Source organism: Coregonus lavaretus (assembly GCF_964263955.1).
Source record: "Coregonus lavaretus genome assembly, chromosome: 12".
Lineage (NCBI taxonomy): Eukaryota > Metazoa > Chordata > Actinopteri > Salmoniformes > Salmonidae > Coregonus > Coregonus lavaretus.
The window spans coordinates 52,760,238-52,779,553 of record NC_139999.1 but is presented as its reverse complement, the minus strand read 5'-3'; the positions used below and the strand labels follow the sequence as shown (position 1 = coordinate 52,779,553).

The 19,316-nt window shown below is 41.7% G+C and overlaps 1 protein-coding gene across 1 annotated transcript in view; it reads left to right on the top strand.

Moving 5' to 3' along the window:
- Positions 1-7,370: 7,370 nt before the first annotated feature.
- Positions 7,371-19,316, top strand: part of LOC311138884 (alpha-1-syntrophin-like) — a 53,147-nt gene continuing 41,201 nt past the window's right edge. The window contains exons 1-2 of the mRNA XM_084173675.1: positions 7,371-7,665; positions 16,177-16,362. Of these exons, the coding sequence (XP_084029801.1) occupies positions 7,383-7,665; positions 16,177-16,362 (469 nt within the window). The 5' untranslated portion in view covers positions 7,371-7,382. The remainder of the gene's footprint in view (positions 7,666-16,176; positions 16,363-19,316) is intronic.

Genomic DNA, 19,316 nt, shown 5'->3' with positions numbered 1-19,316 from the left:
TTATGGGTATGCTTGTCATCGGCATAGACTAGGGAGTTTATTTTGTTGGAATAAAATAAACGGAATAGAGCTAAGCACAGGCAAAATCCTAGAGGAAAACCTGGTTCAGTCTGCTTTCGAACAGACACTGGGAGACAAATTCACCTTTCAGCAGGACAATAACCTAAAACACAAGGCCAAATATATACTTGGTTATCAAGATGACATTGAATGTTCCTGAGTGGCCTAGGTACAGTTTTGACTTAAATCGGCTTGAAAATCTATGATTTGAAAATGGCTGTCTAGCAATGATCAACAACCTACTTGACAGAGCTTGAATAATTTTTTAAAGAATAATGTACAAATATTGTACAATCCAAGTGATTCTAACATGTATTCTCAGTGGGTTGAATACTTATCTAATCAAGATACAGTGGGGGAAAAAGTATTTAGTCAGCCACCAATTGTGCAAGTTCTCCCACTTAAAAAGATGAGAGAGGCCTGTAATTTTCATCATAGGTACACGTCAACTATGACAGACAAATTGAGAAAAAGAATCCAGAAAATCACATTGTAGGATTTTTAATGAATTTATTTGCAAATTATGGTGGAAAATAAGTATTTGGTCACCTACAAACAAGCAAAATTTCTGGCTATCACAGACCTGTAACTTCTTCTTTAAGAGGCTCCTCTGTCCTCCACTCGTTACCTGTATTAATGGCACCTGTTTGAACTTGTTATCAGTATAAAAGACACCTGTCCACAACCTCAAACAGTCACACTCCAAACTCCACTATGGCCAAGACCAAAGAGCTGTCAAAGGACACCAGAAACAAAATTGTAGACCTGCACCAGGCTGGGAAGACTGAATCTGCAATGGGTAAGCAGCTTGGTTTTAAGAAATCAACTGTGGGAGCAATTATTAGGAAATGGAAGACATACAAGACCACTGATAATCTCCCTCGATCTGGGGATCCACGCAAGATCTCACCCCGTGGGGTCAAAATGATCACAAGAACGGTGAGCAAAAATCCAAGAACCACACGGGGGGACCTAGTGAATGATCTGCAGAGAGCTGGGACCAAAGTAACAAAGCCTACCATCAGTAACACACTACGCCGCCAGGGACTCAAATCCTGCAGTGCCAGACGTGTCCCCCTGCTTAAGCCAGTACATGTCCAGGCCCGTCTGAAGTTTGCTAGAGTGCATTTGGATGATCCAGAAGAGGATTGGGAGAATGTCATATGGTCAGATGAAACCAAAATAGAACTTTTTGGTAAAAACTCAACTCGTCGTGTTTGGAGGACAAAGAATGCTGAGTTGCATCCAAAGAACACCATACCTACTGTGAAGCATGGGGGTAGAAACATCATGCTTTGGGGCTGTTTTTCTGCAAAGGGACCAGGACGACTGATCCGTGTAAAGGAAAGAATGAATGGGGCCATGTATCGTGAGATTTTGAGTGAAAACCTCCTTCCATCAGCAAGGGCATTGAAGATGAAACGTGGCTGGGTCTTTCAGCATGATAATGATCCCAAACACACCGCCCGGGCAACGAAGGAGTGGCTTCGTAAGAAGCATTTCAAGGTCCTGGAGTGGCCTATCCAGCCTCCAGATCTCAACCCCATAGAAAATCTTGGAGGGAGTTGAAAGTCTGTGTTGCCCAGCGACAGCCCCAAAACATCACTGCTCTAGAGGAGATCTGCATGGAGGAATGGGCCAAAATACCAGCAACAGTGTGTGAAGACCTTGTGAAGACTTACAGAAAACGTTTGACCTGTCTCATTGCCAACAAAGGGTATATAACAAAGCTTTGAGAAACTTTTGTTATTGACCAAATACTTATTTTCCACCATAATTTGCAAATAAATTCATAAAAAATCCTACAATGTGATTTTCAAGATTATTTTTCCTCAATTTGTCGGTCATAGTTGACGTGTACCTATGATGAAAATTACAGGCCTCTCTCATCTTTTTAAGTGGGAGAACTTGCACAATTGGTGGCTGACTAAATACTTTTTTCCCCCACTGTATATGAGTGTTTTATTTTTCCTGATTTTTTTTACAAATGATAGAATTTGTCTTCCACTTTGACATTACAGATTATTTTGTATAGATTGTTGACAAAAATTACAATTAAATCAATTTTAATCCCACTTCGTAACACAACAAAATGTGGAAAACGTCAAGGGGTGTGAATACTTTCTGAAGGCACTGTACACACACACACATGACCAGCCTCCCAAACAAACCTGCACGCACACACACACGTGCGCACACACATACAAACACGCACACACAAAGAAAATCACAATCATTCGAGTCTATGCAAAGTTTTAACTTCCTGAAGATTATTGTGTGCTTGCATATAGCTGTGTGTACTCACTTTGGTGTATACCTGTGTGCAAATGCATGAGTGTGTGCTGGCTCTATTGTGTATGTATGGATCTACATGTGAGTAACTACGCTCATGAGCCTTTGTTGAGTCTTAAACGAACCCTGGTGTTCCATTCATTGCAGCTTTTAAGAATATTACATTGTATCCTTTAGAATGGCTTGGGGTGGCCACCTGCCATACAAATGACAAAGGAGAAGCAGCAGCATGACAGATGTATGAAGACCAGGTCATATGGTCAAAGAATTTGTCATAATTGTGCCCATTGTTACGTGTGCCAGTCAAATCAAGCAGCATTGTCCACATATATCCACTGATACCGAGAGCCTTAAACATGAATCAATCCTAAATACTAAAGTCATTCTTGTTGCAGTAACTTGGAAGCCTTCATTTTCATAACAGTGCTTGTGTCTGTGACTATCATATCAGTCAATGTATTTTAACCTCGGTCAAGGCCTTTCAAATAACAAATATTATATATATTTGTTAATATTTTTTTTACAGTGTTTTAACACTTATATCAGAGTTGGTGCGTGGGGTGGGGGGTTGGGGTACATAGGGTGCTGGTGGCGTTTACGTGGCTTGGCTTAGTATCATATGGATATGTATCACCGTAACAAAGTCATGGATAGATGACATTGAACACAAGTTCACAAAGACAACAGGGCCCGTTTTCATAAATCGTTTCAGAGTAGGAGTGCTGATCTAGGACCAGGTCCCCCCAGTCCATGTAATGTAATTCATTATGATCTGAAAGGAAAAACTGATCCTATATCAGCACTCTTAAACTGAGATGCTTTCTGAATATCAGCCCAGGTTTTGTCATAACGCTTGCATAAAGTATTGTAGTTTCAGTATACAGTAGCTGTATTGAAAAGTTTTAAAGTATTGTAAAGTTTTATAGTTATAGCTGAGGTCAGAGGTCATCCCACATTGCTACATTATCCCAATCCTGTAACTAGATTTGGGAAACCTGTATGTTTGTGTCACATTTAGCTTTTCCTGTTTTTCATGTAGTTCTGTATTGCTCCGGGGTAAAGTTTCCCCTAGGTACAGATCTAGGATCAGCTTCCTCTCCCCCAATCCTAACCTTTAGTTGAGAGACTTCACCCTACACTGTTCTGTATCTGCATTTCTTATGTGTCGCATTAGTGACACCCCAGGATGAGCAGACATAACAGTCTCCTGTGTGAAGAGACCTGATAGTCCACAACGAGTCACCTGCAATAGATAGATTTGACCACCAGAGGGTGACAAAGGTTTGGGAACCAAAGAAAGAGGCTCTTACAGCCACCATTTACAACTTAGTTACTTTTCATTTTCTGGTTTTGCAACATAACATGAGCTTTGGCCAGTGCACAAGAAGTATAAGCCCTCCAAAAACTATCATCAGTATAAGCACATCTGAATAGAAAACATTAGAACATGTATTCCACACACGCATGTTGTATTGCAGTTCATTTGCTATGGGCCAACTCTTTCCTCATATGTGTATTACCATGTGTTAAAGGTAGACTACATACATTTTGAACGGACTCCATTAGTGTACTTCCTTCCTGTATCCTTGTCAGGGGAGTTGCAGTACAAAAAAGACATAACCTAGAGAGAGAGGGACAGGCATGCGGGTTGAGGGACACTCGTTCTAAATCAGGGTACAGTAACTGCAGTGCAGCAGTACATTTACAGCTAGCCTATATAGCTTCACGGACTCAGACAAGCTCCTTTCATGAGCGCCTCCATGAGCCAGGGGGGTCGGTCGGGCTCACTTGGGGTGACAATGTCTCGTAGTGATTTCTTTGAAGGTCTATGTTCTTAGAGTTGGAAAATGTGTGATAGCAGTGCAGCAATGGTAGCTTTCTCTGTTATCGCTCATTCATTCATCCCTCTATCTACAACCCGGTTCCTAGAGAGTTTTTTTTGTTTCAACCCCAGTTGTAACTAACCTGATTGAGTTTATCAACCAGCTAATTCTTAGAATCATTTTTTACACACACAGCTAGAACAGGGTTTTAAAAAGATGAATAGATACAGGGCCATCATGGAATTCATTAACCCCACAGAAGCCTTTTTCTAATATGGCCATCAAACAACTTAATGGGGACTTATTGAACAATTTCGCATGACCATACCTGTATGAAATATAATTTTAATATGCCCAAAGATATCTTAAATTGTTCAAAGTGATGTATAATACACAACAAAATGAGCCAGATGTGCCAGATATGTAAAGACGATAAATTATTAATAGAATTGTGGTAAGAATGTGCCCCAAAAGCTGTCAGAATCCCAGATTTCTGAAGATGTTATGATCAATAATTGCAATATTTAATCTTCAAATATGTAAAATGGATGTGTACATGTGAATAGTCATGGATGTGAGCTAGGATAACATTGTTTATAATTTTTCCACATTTTGTTACGTTACAGCCTTATTCTAAAATGGATGAAATCAAATAAATTCCTCATCAATCTACACACAATACCCCATAATGACAAAATAAAAACAGGTTTTTAGACATTTCTGCAAATGTATTAAAAATAAAAACCAGAAATACCTTATTTACATAAGTATTCAGACGCTTTGCTATGAGACTCGAAATTGGGCTCAGATGCATCCTGTTTCCATTGATCATCCTTGAGATGTTTCTACAACTTGATTGGAGTCCACCTGTTCAGTTGATTGGACATGATTTGGAAAGGCACACACCTTTCTATATAAGGTCCCACAGTTGACAGTGCATGTCAGAGCAAAAACCAAGCCATGAGGTCGAAGGAATTGTCCGTAGAGCTCCGAGACAGGATTGTGTCGAGGCACAGATCTGGGGAAGGGTACCAAAACATGTCTGCAGCATTGGACCTTGCGTGCGCTGCAGGATTTTAATCCATGACGGCGTAGTGTGTTACTAATGGTTTTCTTTGAGACTGTGGTCCCAGCTCTCTTCAGGTCATTGACCAGGTCCTGCCGTGTAGTTCTGGGCTGATCCCTCACCTTCCTCATGATCATTGATGCCCCACGAGGTGAGATCTTGCATGGAGCCCCAGACCAAGGGTGATTGACCGTCATCTTGAACTTCTTCCATTTTCTAATAATTGCATCAACAGTTGTTGCCTTCTCACCAAGCTGCTTGCCTATTGTCCTGTAGCCCATCCCAGCCTTGTGCAGGTCTACAATTTTATCCCTGATGTCCTTACACAGCTCTCTGGTCTTGGCCATTGTGGAGAGGTTGGATTCTGTTTGATTGAGTGTGTGGACAGGTGTGTTTTATACAGGTAACGAGTTCAAACAGGTGCAGTTAATACAGGTAATGAGTGGAGAACAGGAGGGCTTCTTAAAGAAAAACTAACAGGTCTGTGAGAGCCGGAATTCTTACTGGTTGGTAGGTGATCAAATACTTATGTCGTGCAATAAAATGTAAATTAATTACTTAAAAATCATACAATGTGATTTTCTGGATTTTTGTTTTAGATTCCGTCTCTCACAGTTGAAGTGTACCTATGATAAAAATTACAGACCTCTACATGCTTTGTAAGTAGGAAAACCTGCAAAATCGGCAGTGTATCAAATACTTTTTCTCCCCACTGTATGTAGTGTACTACTTTTGACCAGAGTGACCAGAGCTCTATAGGGCCCTGGTCAAAAGTAGTGCACTTAGTAGGGAATAGGGTGCCATTTGGGACAGGCACTCTGTCTGTCTGATATACTAAGAGCTCACTCTTCTCACCCCTCAGGGATTTACAGTTCGTCTGTGTCAGGCTCTTTGGAGTAGTTGGCAGATAGGGTTGGTATTGATTCAGTTTTCAGAGCCCCATACTACCTCCTCATTTACAGTATGGTGTAAACCCGTTTTGAGGAAGGGCCATATGCTAAGAGCCCAAGAAGCGGTCAATATAGGGTGCGTCCCAAATGGCATTCCCTATATAGGGAGTGCACTACTTTTGACCAGGGCCCATTGGGGTCCAATGGTGAATAGGGTGCTGTTTCTGCCTTTCACAAACACTGTATAGGCCTAGTGGGATGGTTGTCTCCTATAAACAGTTTAAAGGTTATTGATGATCCTATTACACTGGCAATGTTAATCTGAAAGTGGACTGACTTGCTATTTCTCAGCACTTTAATAAAGTAGGCCTATGCTTCACTTTGTTCATTGAATGTGTATTTTCAAATACTGAAACGAAAATGGATACATACCATGTCGCTTCTTAACCTTTTGAGGTGAAAAACTGTAGTGAACTAATAGGCTATGTAAATGAATAATATAAAGTTGCCCTCTGGTCGTGGTGGGCAAATTAAATATCATCACTAAAGTGTGATTGTATTGTAATACAGTTTGGCTAAAGATATTGGGATCTTTAGATCTATGCCAATCACCATTAGATACAATGCAACACGATACACATCATGTTTGTTTCATAAAAGTGTAATGAACGAGTTATAACATGATATCAATCTTTTATTCGAGAAAACATCAAACCCAAATCATGGGAAAATAGGGTGAGGTCAAAGATAACATTTCACCCACCAAAAACATAAATAGGTAGCCTACTGCATTGCAGCATTGTTCTGATATCATTATTGTTACAAACTATTATTCAAACAATAAAGTGATTCATAGTAAATCGTGATGTCTGTTCATATAATGATTTATACGACTTTATAATGGTCTTGTTGTGAATTATGAAAGTCCAGCACTAAAAAAACTACTATTTTCATAGACAAAAAGTATGTTGGCCACTGCATAAACTTTGTTAATGAATGAAAATAAAAAAGTCACCTTTGAGCTTTGCTAATCGTATTGTGCTCAATTAACTTCAATACTTGGGAGATAGTACTAGGCTAAACCTCTTGGAAGAGGAGAGAGAAAGAGAGAGAGAGCTAGAGATAGTGAGATAGTGAGTGAGAGAGAGTTGGAGGAGGGGGCTGCGTCTCTTGGCATCTCCCCCACCCCTCTCTCTTTACACGACTACCGAGTGCCAACCCGTCTATAGTTATTCCAGGAATGTGTTGAACATGGCTGCCGCGATGAAGGCACAGAAAACGGGACTGTTGGAACTTCGAGTTACCGTGGACCGTTGGATCCGTGTATTAGCCACACTTAGCGAGGAGACTTTAACCGTGAGCCCCGGAGAGGTCGCCGAAGACACAGTTAAAACCAACCCAACTCCCGCCGGTGCCATTAACGGAGACCCAGCCAACCTCAGCTCCTCTCCGGTCCCAGAAACAATCACCAACGTTAAGCGCACGGTGCGAGTTACCAAGCAAGATGTGGGAGGACTTGGAATTAGTATTAAAGGTAAGTTCAATGTAGTGCGTAATCAAACGACACTCTCTTAAACATTTATTTGGTCCGTTTTTCAAGTTTAACAATGTAAGCTACCCGAAACTTGCGTTGGACTACTCTACTAAAAGAAAACGCTGAAAGTACCAACATGCCTCATCGAAGACTTAAACTCTTCGAAGGTCAGTAATTGGGTTGAAGTTTATTCATGGGCCTTTTCTCAATTGGTTTTTATCAACTCCTGCGCCCTCCTTCTTCAGTCCTCTCTCGCCTCCTTTTGAAAAAGGTCAAAGGTAATCGAGGAGAGGTGGTGAGAAAAGAGTGAACATGGAAAATGCGCTTGTATGAAATGAGCCTCCTACTTGGTTGTCATCAGGCAAATTATGTTTACATGGGTGGAATCCCAAAATAAATGTGTAAAGTCATTTAAAAAAAAGTTTGTTGTGCAAGACATTTTATAGATAAAATGATAAGTAGCATATTGTTTTTAAACGTGTACATGCTTTTCTCCTCCCACAAACAAAAGCTGATTCAAATGGGGTGTGGTAGATTTAAAAACTTTTCCAGGAAGGACTTAGGTAGGATACACATGACTATCCTAGATCAAAGGTGTCTATCGAGGAGGGGAGGACACTCTTCCATTAGCTTAATAATTGAGAAAAGGCCAAACTGTAGTGCACTAGACTAGGCTGTTTGTGATAGCCTAAGTTTTTCAAAAGTGGAACCTTTTGAAAAAACATATCTCAAACTATTCTCACCAATAAAGCTATTGGAAGCTATTCAAGTAAACCGTGCAACCAACTCTATTTCTCTTAATGTTATTTTGAGGACCTGATTCTCTCCCTAAACATGTTATATGATAGGGTGAATATAGCCTTCCAAGAAAGTTTGTCAGGATGCATGGTAACTTCTAGAGAAAGGTAGCCTATCTGCCATGCTGCTGTACAATTACATTTTAGTCATTTAGCAGACGCTCTTATCCAGAGGGACTTACAGTTAGTGAGTGCATACATTATTTTAATTTTATTTTTCATACTGGCCCCCCGTGGGAATCGAACCCACAACCCTGGCATTGCAAACGCCATGCTCTACCAACTGAGCTACATCCCTGCCGGCCATTCTCTCCTCTACCCTGGGCCAATTGTGCGCCGCCCCATGGGTCTCCCGGTCGCGGCCAGCTACGACAGAGCCTGGATTTGAACCAGGATCTCTAGTGGCACAGCTAGCACTGTGATGCAGTGCCTTAGACCACTGCGCCACTCGGGAAATAATGGCATATAGTAAACTCTTCATATAGAAATAAGTGCTGATGTTATACAAGCACCACTGTGAAATAGTTACATGATGTCATGGGAGTGAAATGTTGTCTAATGTAGTCCCATTGGAATAAGGAGCCTGATATCCATACAAAAAGCTGACATTTAAGATGATATGGCACTGCTGCTACATCAAATAAGTAAGGTCTGCATGTCTAATTGAATTCAGACATCTATTTATTAGGCTACCTGCTTTTCTTTTAAATATTGTGTTCACAAGTTATTACCAACATCAAAATGTATATGGAGCTCTTTCAACGACTGGTGAAAGCTATGATCCCTTATTGATGTCACCTGTTAAATCCACTTCAATCAGTGTAGATGAAGGGGAGGAGACAGGTTAAAGAAGGATGTTTAAGCCTTGAGACAATTGAGATGTGGATTGTGTATGTGTGCAATGCAGAGGGTGAACGGGCAAGACAAAATATTTAAGTGACTTTGAACAGGCTATGGTAGTAGGTGCCAGGCGCACCGGTTTGAGTGTGTCAAGAACTGCAATGGTGCTGGGTTTTTCACGTTCAACAGTTTTCCAGTGTGTATCAACAATGGTCCACCACCCAAAGGACATCCAGCCAACTTGACACAACTGTGGGAAGCATTGGAGTCAACATGGGCCAGCATCCCTGTGGAATGCTTTCGACACCTTGTAGAGTCCATGCCCCGGCTGAATTGAGGCTGTTCTGAGGGCAAAAGGGGGTGCAACTCAATATTAGGAAGGTGTTCCTAATGTGTTGTACACTCAGTGTATTCCATGATCTTTTTGGAGTATTCCACAATCAAAGTTATGTCTCAAACTTGTGATTAGGAAACAAATCCTCTTACTGCTTATTACATGATCGGATGGAAAAGCAAGTCAACAAAAACCCTTTGAGACACACCCTTTAAATCTAATGTAGCCTAATAACTATCTATTGTACACCACTTTAGTATGCACATGCAATCAGATAAGGTGATGGAACATGCATGTAGGAAAAGCAAGACTTTTGAGGTCTCAAGCTGATAATACAGTATTTCTAAGAATACATTCCTACTCCTGTTTGAGCTTAAGAAGGTGTGTGTGTGTGTTTATGTGTGTGTGTGTGTGTGTGTGTGTGTGTGTGTGTGTGTGTGTGTGTGTGTGTGTGAAGAGCAGTAGCGGTGCTGGGTAAAATCACTGAGGAAGCCAAGCCAGAAAAAAATGAGATATTACAACCTATGTGTTGTGATAATTGCGTTGTGTGCTCTATAACCTGTTAGTACATATGTGATATATAGGCCTGAGGCCGAGACAAAAGAAAACACAGTGGCAGAATAAATTCAACCACACCTTTGTTTCATCACAAAACCAGAGCGCAACCTCTGTCCGGTGAAGTCCACAAAGCATTTTGCATGTAACAAACAGTTACATGACCTACAGCATGGTCAAGCAAGTTAATGTTTCCAACATTTTCAGACTAATAAACAACTAATGATTTAGAACCATGGAGAGTTAAGTAAGTAAAACCCTATCTCCATCCATGGCTAATTTAGAAAAGGACCAGTTTTAGCTAGCTAGCCTCCGGAGGACAACAACACAACGAGATGCAACAATTCAAGTTGTTTCTGTCAATGACAATGCAAAACGCTTCACCGTTTGGCAGGAACGGTGGGGCTGGTGTTGTATTCGTTTCAGCCCCCTCCTACAAAATGAGTCCCCCTAATGACATAAACATGACGTTCACCTCAGTGTTTTTTTGCGGCTTTTAAAATCAATTGGCACTGTTTAAATAAGTAAAACCGACCACCAAACGGTGACTCCCCACTGTCACAACAGAGTGGCGCTGCCACGTCAAGCCGAGAGAGAGCGAGCGAGAGGCAGGAGACGGCCAGCTGACACCACAATGCGAACAGCTGACAAGAAGCTCCCAAAATGCAGTTGTCATTGGCCTTAGATGAAAGCAATTTGATGGGAGTGGAGCAGTCTGTCTGGGATGTTTATTTTCGAGAGGCCACCCTGGTTTGGTGGAGGGAGGCATAGAGTCGAACTTGCGTTTGGTCCAAAGTGCCAAAGTACACTCTCGGCGGCTCTCGAACATCTACATTTAAGGACGGATAGGCTTGAGGCCTAAAGTTTGTCTTGACACCATATACTGTACAGTGGGTAGAAGTAGACCGGTGTGTAGAAATTAGTGCACAACTCAGATGTTCAGCTCATGCAACAAATCCTATGTTAAATAGTTAGTTAGCTTGAATAAGCATTGGTTGTATCCCTCAGGGGTAACAAAGCCTGGTCTCATAGACTAGACGTAACATAGTAAATATAAATCCGAGACCCTCAAATTAGTATTATATGTTACGTTTGGTATGGTTAAGACAGATGGTTTGCCTTAAGCAAAAACGAAAGTAGGGTGGTTGGTTGGGGTGGATGGGTAGGCGTATAACGCGAATGTCGAATCTCATCACGGACAATTTTAGCAATTTAGCTAATTAGCAACTTTTCAACTACTTAGAACTTTTTAGCTACACTGAACAAAAATATAAACGCAACATGTAAAGTGTTGGTCCCATGTTTCATGAGCTGAAATAAAAGATCCCAGAAATGTTCCATACGCACAAAAAGCTTATTTCTCTTTTGTGCACAAATTTGTTTTCATCCCTGTTAGTGAGCATTTCTTCTTTGTCAAGATATTCCATCCACCTGACAGGTGTGGCATAGCAATAAGCTGATTAAACAGCATGATCATTACACAGGTGCATCTTGTGCTGGGGACAGTAAAAGGCCACTCTAAAACGAGGGCACTACGTTCATCCACCTCTGGCCTGCTAGCTCCCCTACCTCTACAGAAGCACAGTTCCCGCTCAGCCCAGTCAAAGCTATTTGCTGCTCTGGCACCCCAATGGTGCAACAAGCTCCCCCACGACGCCAGGACAGCGGATTCACTGACCACCTTCCGGAGACACTTGAAACCCTACCACTTTAAATAATACCTGGAATAGTATAAAGTCATCCTTCTACCCCCCCCCCCCCCCCCCCCATAAAATAAATAAGAAAAAAAGTTGTTGTCCCACTTGCTATCATAAGTTCAATGCACCAATTTGTAAGTCGCTCTGGATAAGAGCGTCTGCTAAATGATGTAAATGTAAATGTAAATGTAAAATGTGCAGTTTTGTCACACAGATGTCTCAAGTTTTGAGGGAACGTGCAATTGGCATGCTGACTGCAGAAATGTCCACCAGATCTGTTGCCAGCTAATTGAATGTTCATTTCTCTACCATAAGCCTCCTCCAATGTCGTTTTTGAGATTTTGGCAGTACATCGAACCGGCCTCACAACCGCAGACAACGTGTAACCACGCCAGCCCAGGACCTCCACATCCAGCTTCTTCACCTGCGGGATCATCTGAGACCAGTCACCCGGACAGCTGATGAAACTGTGGGTTTGTACAACCAAATAATTTCTGCACAAACTGTCAGAAACCGACTCAGGGAAGCTGATCTCTGTGCTCGTCGTCCTCAGCAGGGTCTTGACCTGACTGCAGTTCGGCGTTGTAACTAACTTTAGTGGGCAAATGCTCACCTTGGATGGCCACTGGCACGCTGGAGAAGTGTGCTCTTCACAGATGAGTACCGGTTTCAACTGTACAGGGCAGATGGCATACGTATGGCGTCGTGTGGGCGAGCGGTTTGCTGATGTCAACGTTGTGAACAGAGTGCTCCATGATGGCGGTGGGGTTATGGTATGGGCAGGTATAAGCTACAGACAATGAACAATTGCAATTTGAATGCACAGGAATACCGTGACGAGATCCTGAGGCCCATTGTTGTGCCATTCATCCGTCGCCATCACCTCATGTTCCAGCATGATAATGCACAGCCTCATGTCGCAAAGATCTGTACACAATTCCTGAAAGCTGAAAATGTCCCAGTTCTTCCATGGCCTGCTTACTCACCAGACATGTCACCCATTGAGCATGTTTAGGATGCTCTGGATCGACGTGTACGACAGCGTGTTCCAGTTCCCGCCAATATCCAGCAACTTTGGACAGCCATTGAAGAGGAGTGGGACAACATTCCACAGGCCACAATCAACAGCCTGATCAACTCTATGCGAAGGAGATGTGTCGCGCTGCATGAGGCAAATGGTGGTCACACCAGATACTGACTGGTTTTGTGATCCACGCCCCTACCTTTCTTTTTTAAGGTATCTGTGATCAACAGATGCATATCGGTATTCCCAGTCTTGTGAAATCCATAGGTTAGGGCCTAATGAATTTATTTCAATTGACTGATTTCCTTATATGAACTGTAATGCAGTAAGATCTTTGAAATTGTTGCATGTTGCGATTATGTTTTTGTTCATTTTACTTTGCAACTACTTATGATGTTAGCTAACTCTTCCCCTAACCCTAACCTTAACTCTTTAACCAAGCTCATAAACTTAACCCTAACCTTAACCCTAACCCCTAGTCTAGCTAACTTTAGCCAGCTAGCTAACATTAGCCAGCTAGCTAACATTAGCCACCTAGCTAGAATTTGTAACATATCATTGTACGTTCTTTGCAAAATGTAACTTATTGTGTGTTTTGTTAATTCGTAACATATAATTTGAATTGTAATTCATATAATATCATGCGAAATGTGTGATGGACATCCACAAATTAATACATACCATACGAAATGTAACATATCATACTAAAAGGAACAGCTCGGATTTACGTACAGAATAATATGAAATGATTTGAGACCAGGTTGCCTTTTCACACATTGTAAATCTTCCTAGAGATTCTAGTCAGAATCAATAAAGCGTGTTGTGTTCCTCATTCAATTGTAAGTAAAACCGCCATTTCACACTGTGGGGACAAAAGTGTGATGTCATGAAACCTTGTTTGACAGTTGTGACATGTTAAGGCAAGGTGGCCAGAATGGTGGCTACAGGTATTGTTCCCCATGTCACTCTCTGTAGGTGGTCCTCTTATCTCTTTCAAGGTCGTAGTTTGCCCAGATACAGGGAGAAGACACTGCAGCTGAATTGCCAATATTAGGGGAAATGCTGACGAGCACTGTTCTTGTGGTTTATACTGTACTATGCGGATGATAAAGTACTGTATGTTAGCATATCAGTCCAGGGGTTTTGGCTGCCGTCCCAGGTAGTCATTTGATGGGAGAAAGCGTGCTGACTAGGTCCTGGAGTGATTACTGGCGTTCGATATCCTGTTTTTGCACTGTCCTAGGGGCGGGGGTAAGAGGTCTGGAGTGTTTAGTGTAATGCAATGAAAATAAGCTTACGTGATAATAGGCTTTAGTTTCTCTGGTGCAAATAGTGAATGGTTGACTGAAAAAGCTTAGGATACTATTTTAAGCTTTGCAGTGTGGGCTATTGGACCTTTGAGACCAGTATACGGTTAAGAGGTGGCTCAAGTCCGTGCATAAAAAATTCCTACCTTGTCACAACACAACTGATTGTGCGTTAAGAAGGAAAGAAATTCCACAAATTAACTATTAAGAAGGCACACCTGTTAATTGAAATGCATTCCAGGTGACTACCTCATGAAACTGGTTGAGAGAATGCCATGAGTGTGCAAAGCTGTCATCAAGGCAAAGGTTGGCTACTTTGAAGAGTCTCAAATATAAAATATATTTTGATTTGTTTAACACTTTTTTGGTTACTATATATGTCTTATTTTATAGTTGATGTCTTCACTATTATTCTACGATGTAGAAAATAGTCAAAATAAAGAAAATCCCTGGAATGAATATGTGTGTCCAAACCTTTGACTGGTACTGTATATATACTGTATATATTTACAAAAAAATATGTATGGGGGATTGGAAATGATGCAGACAAAAAAAAAATAGAGATGTGATTTCTTTGTTTCGAATTTCACATATTCAAGTTGATTGGCTAGAATGTAGTCTATGAAATATCGCCCAATATTGCATATTGTCTATGATTTGTTCATGATCTAATCTACAAGTCTATTTGGAGTTTTTTTCCTTGGTGATTTCGATTTGGTGATATTACAGTCTGGGATTACATTATGTGGTAGTTCTATTTTTATTGAATCACTGAGGATATCATTTCTGCCCTCGCCTTATATGCCTCCCACACAATTCATCAGGGGTCAGAATCTCAATTTGGTGGGCATAATTTCTGCACATCAATCACTGAACAAACAGCCATCAAATGTCACACTAGTGTGCACCGCTAGCCCCACTCAGAAAAGGCATAGATCATATTGACAGCGGAGGGAGTCGCAGTCTGCGCCGATGCCACTGTGATTGAGATGCATGGGTGTGGGTGTCAGCCCCGGCATCTTTTATTGAGGGCACCTGGCTCTAGTCTCGGAAGACGATGCATTAATTAAATCTGTAGTATCGCCCGTGGGAGCCAACCTGTGTAATATATATTCAAAATTAATTTGATTTAATCCTCTTTCGGAAAATTTTTCAGCCACCCCAAGGCCAAGACCCAACTGGCACTTGACATTATTGACAATATTTCCCACGAAGGGGCCTCCAGCCTATGAACAGACCTTCATTATCCTGTTAGAGAGAAGAGACTGCAGCCGGGCAGAGTGGATAACTGGTGTCCTCGTATTCTCTACAACTGCAGTCTTAATGTGAAACTTGTCCCTTGCTCAGCTTTTCAAATTAAACCGTTGAGCACTGTCGCGAGTGATGTAGTCTTATGTACTTACTATGAACTCTGTTCTGTCACTCAATCTAGTCAGTCTCAAGAGTACCTACACCCATGGAGCAAAACTTTCCTTGTGCATTGCTACTTTCCTTTCTCTTAAACAACTTTCAACAAACTATAGAAGATTCCCAAGAAACCCCTCAAATGTTAGTCACTAGTATCAGATCCACTGGGCAAAAACTGGTTGAATCAACATTGTTTCCACGTCATTTCAACACAAATAATCAACGTGAAAATCTGATTGGATTTGCAAAAAGATTTAAGCTAAATCCAATGACATGGTGACATTTTTTGTTGATTTCACGTTGAATTCACGTTAGTTGACAACTCAACCAAATGTAAATGTGCCCAGTGGGGAGGGATTTACTCTAAGCCCTAGGATAAAGCGTATGTATTATAATCCTGTAGACTACAATATTTTATATTCATACCCCATCTCCTTTTAGAGAGGGGCACAATCTAAGCCCTGTAACCATCTGGTTTGTAGTTTGTACATGAAGCGTACTGTGTCTCATTGACATGAACTGAGCGGATGCCATGTGCTCTACTTTACAGGTGGAAAAGAGAACAAAATGCCCATTCTCATCTCGAAGATCTTCAAAGGGTTGGCGGCTGACCAGACGGAGGCCCTGTACGTGGGTGACGCCATCCTGTCGGTCAACGGCGCCGACCTCCGGGACGCCACACACGACGAGGCCGTGCAGGCCCTGAAGAAGACGGGCAAAGAGGTCATCCTAGAGGGTATGCGCCACCAGTACATTAAGGCCTTGTCGGTGTTCCAGGAAATGTTCTAGCGAGACCAGGTCAATTATCGACCGACGGGTCACTGGGGTAGAGGTTCAAACCCTGAATCACATGGTGTGTACTGCTTTGGTTCTCTTATAGCCATGAGGTAGATTCCTTATCCTTCAGTGAATTAGAAGGAAGATGAACTGTGAGTAAGTGAACAGTAAGTAGCGAACAACTGCCAATAAATAGAAAGGTCTCACCTAGAGGAAAAGCCTCTTAGAACACTGAGATAGAGCGGTCCGCAGTTTTATTTTGGGGGCCATAGAGCGGGGTTATCAGTGTCGATCCTGTTGAACCAAAAATAATAGCTGCCGCAAATCTCATCAGAACCCATCAAACGTCTTGGATAACTGACAATCCACTCATTAGTTCTGTAACTGTTTCATCCCATTGAAACTAGCCGAAATGAGATCCTGTCATAAATCGGGAAACTTCTGGAAACTTCTAGGCTGCCGGTCGGCACTGCGAGGGAGAGATGTGGAGAAAGTCCTGGAGGGGATCCTGTAGGTTCACTGCTCTCTGTCTGTTAGCCAGGCCAGGCAGCGCCCATAGCAGGTGAAGGGAAACAGACAGTGTTGAATTGGAGATGAGGTCTTTAGCTGCAGGGAGTGGGAATAATAGAAGGCTTTCATGTTGTCCATCGATTTCATCACAGGTGTTCTCTGACTCCCAATCTTTTATGTACATAATGAATATGCAGATCATTGGTCAGAGCTGGGATTCTACTCTCTACAAAATGGACTTAGATTGTGCTAATGCTCTAGAAGGGCAGCACAATATCCACAAGAATACATTTGAGTGGATTTCTGTAATGTTTAGTTAGGCTGTTGACCACCAACCTCTCAAGTCCAGTCTAGATCGTCCACTGAGACATACAGTATACAGTAGGTGGATACACCAGTTTATTGATGTGAGGCGTACAGACCGTCAGAGGAAATGTTTCAGACCCTACGGGTAAGCTCGCTGTCTCACAACGCTACAGTGCTCTACAGCCCAGCAGTCGGGCAGGGGAAATCACTCTAAATCCCTCTGACTTGTCAACACTAGAGCAGAAAAGCATTGATGTCAGGCTGCTCATCCACCAGGCCTGTGATCATTAATGTCAGAACTCATTTCATAGGTTACTCACCCTGAGGAGCAGATGTGGCAGCAAATGAGTCAAGAGGCTTCGGGACTTTGCTGTGGGAGAGGTTATTGAGAGGCTTTTGTTGTGTCTGGAATTGCACCTGCAGCACCTGCATTGTCCAACAGTTTGTAAACAACAGAGCTAAACTTTAGGTAGTTCTGTTGTATTGTAAAGTTTACAACAGAGAAGCTGTTTGATGTCGTGGCGATGTGGCATTTTATTAGCATGACACCTTTGATAACCGTCTGACTTCTATGACTTGGAAAAGAAAGAGAAGTACTCGCATGCGGTCTCTGTGCAACTCTCTTAACAACTGACTTCCATAGCTTTCCATAGAGTTCAATCAGATCATCTTGATAGTGAAAGCCCCTCCATATGACATGGAGTTATTTAAATTACTTAACTAAATACAGTGCTGAACTAAATACAAAGACATCACTTTCACACATTTAGCTCAAACACCTCATTATGAGCCATTATAATTCCACTTGAAAATCTGATCACAGCGTGACTATTTATTAGAAAGAATTAGGTCTAAAACTGGTATTAAATTCAATAACAGGCATACGTGTTTTTTCCCTGTTATGCCTAATGAATGATTTTAACAGTGTTCATGTCAAACTTAAGTTACAATTTAAATTTTATGTGTATAATTTACAACAGATATACCTATTTCAAGCCTGTACTTTTGATTATTGTACCCCAAGTTCATGATAATATTTAATGATAATGTAGCCTAAGACAAATGGCATAATGGACTTACATTATTACATTACATTACTTACACATACAGTACCAGTCAAAAGTTTGGACACACCTACTCATTCAAAGGTTTTTCTTTATTTGTACTATTTTCTACATTGTAGAATAATAGTGAAGACATCAAAACTATGAAATAACACATATGGAATCATGTAGTAACCAAAAAAGTGTTAAACAAATCAAAATATATTTTATATTTGAGATTCTTCAAAGTAGCCACCCTTTGCCTTGATGACAGCTTTGCACACTCTTGGCATTCTCTCAACCAGCTTCATGAGGAATGCTTTTCCAACAGTCTTGAAGGAGTTCCCACATATGCTGAGCACTTGTTGGCTGCTTTTCCTTCACTCTACGGTCCAACTCATCCCAAACCATCTCAATTGGGTTGAGGTCGGGTGATTGTGAAGGTCAGGTCATCTGATGCAGCACTCCATCACTCTCCTTCTTGGACAAATAGCCCTTACACTGCCTGGAGGTGTGTTGGGTCATTGTCCTGTTGAAAAACAAATGATAGTCCCACTAAGCGCAAACCAGATGGGATGGCATATCGCTGCAGAATGCTGTGGTAGCCATGCTGGTTAAGTGTGCCTTGAATTCTAAATAAATCACTGACAGTGTCACCAGCAAAGCACCATCACACCTCCTCCTCCATGCTTCACGGTGAGAACCACACATGCGGAGATCATCCGTTCACCTATTCTGCGTCTCACAAAGACACGGCAGTTGGAACCAAAAATCTTAAATTTGGACTCATCAGACCAAAGGACAGATTTCCACCGGTCTGATGTCCATTGCTCGTGTTTCTTGGCCCACGCAAGTCTCTTCTTGCAATTCGACCATGAAGGCCTGATTCACGCAGTCTCTTCTAAACAGTTGATGTTGAGATGTGTCTGTTACTTGAACTCTGTGAAGCATTTATTTGGGCTGCAATCTGAGGTGCAGTTAACGCTAATGAATTTATCCTCTGCAGCAGAGGTAACTCTGGGTCTTCCTTTCCTGTGGCGGTCCTCATGAGAGC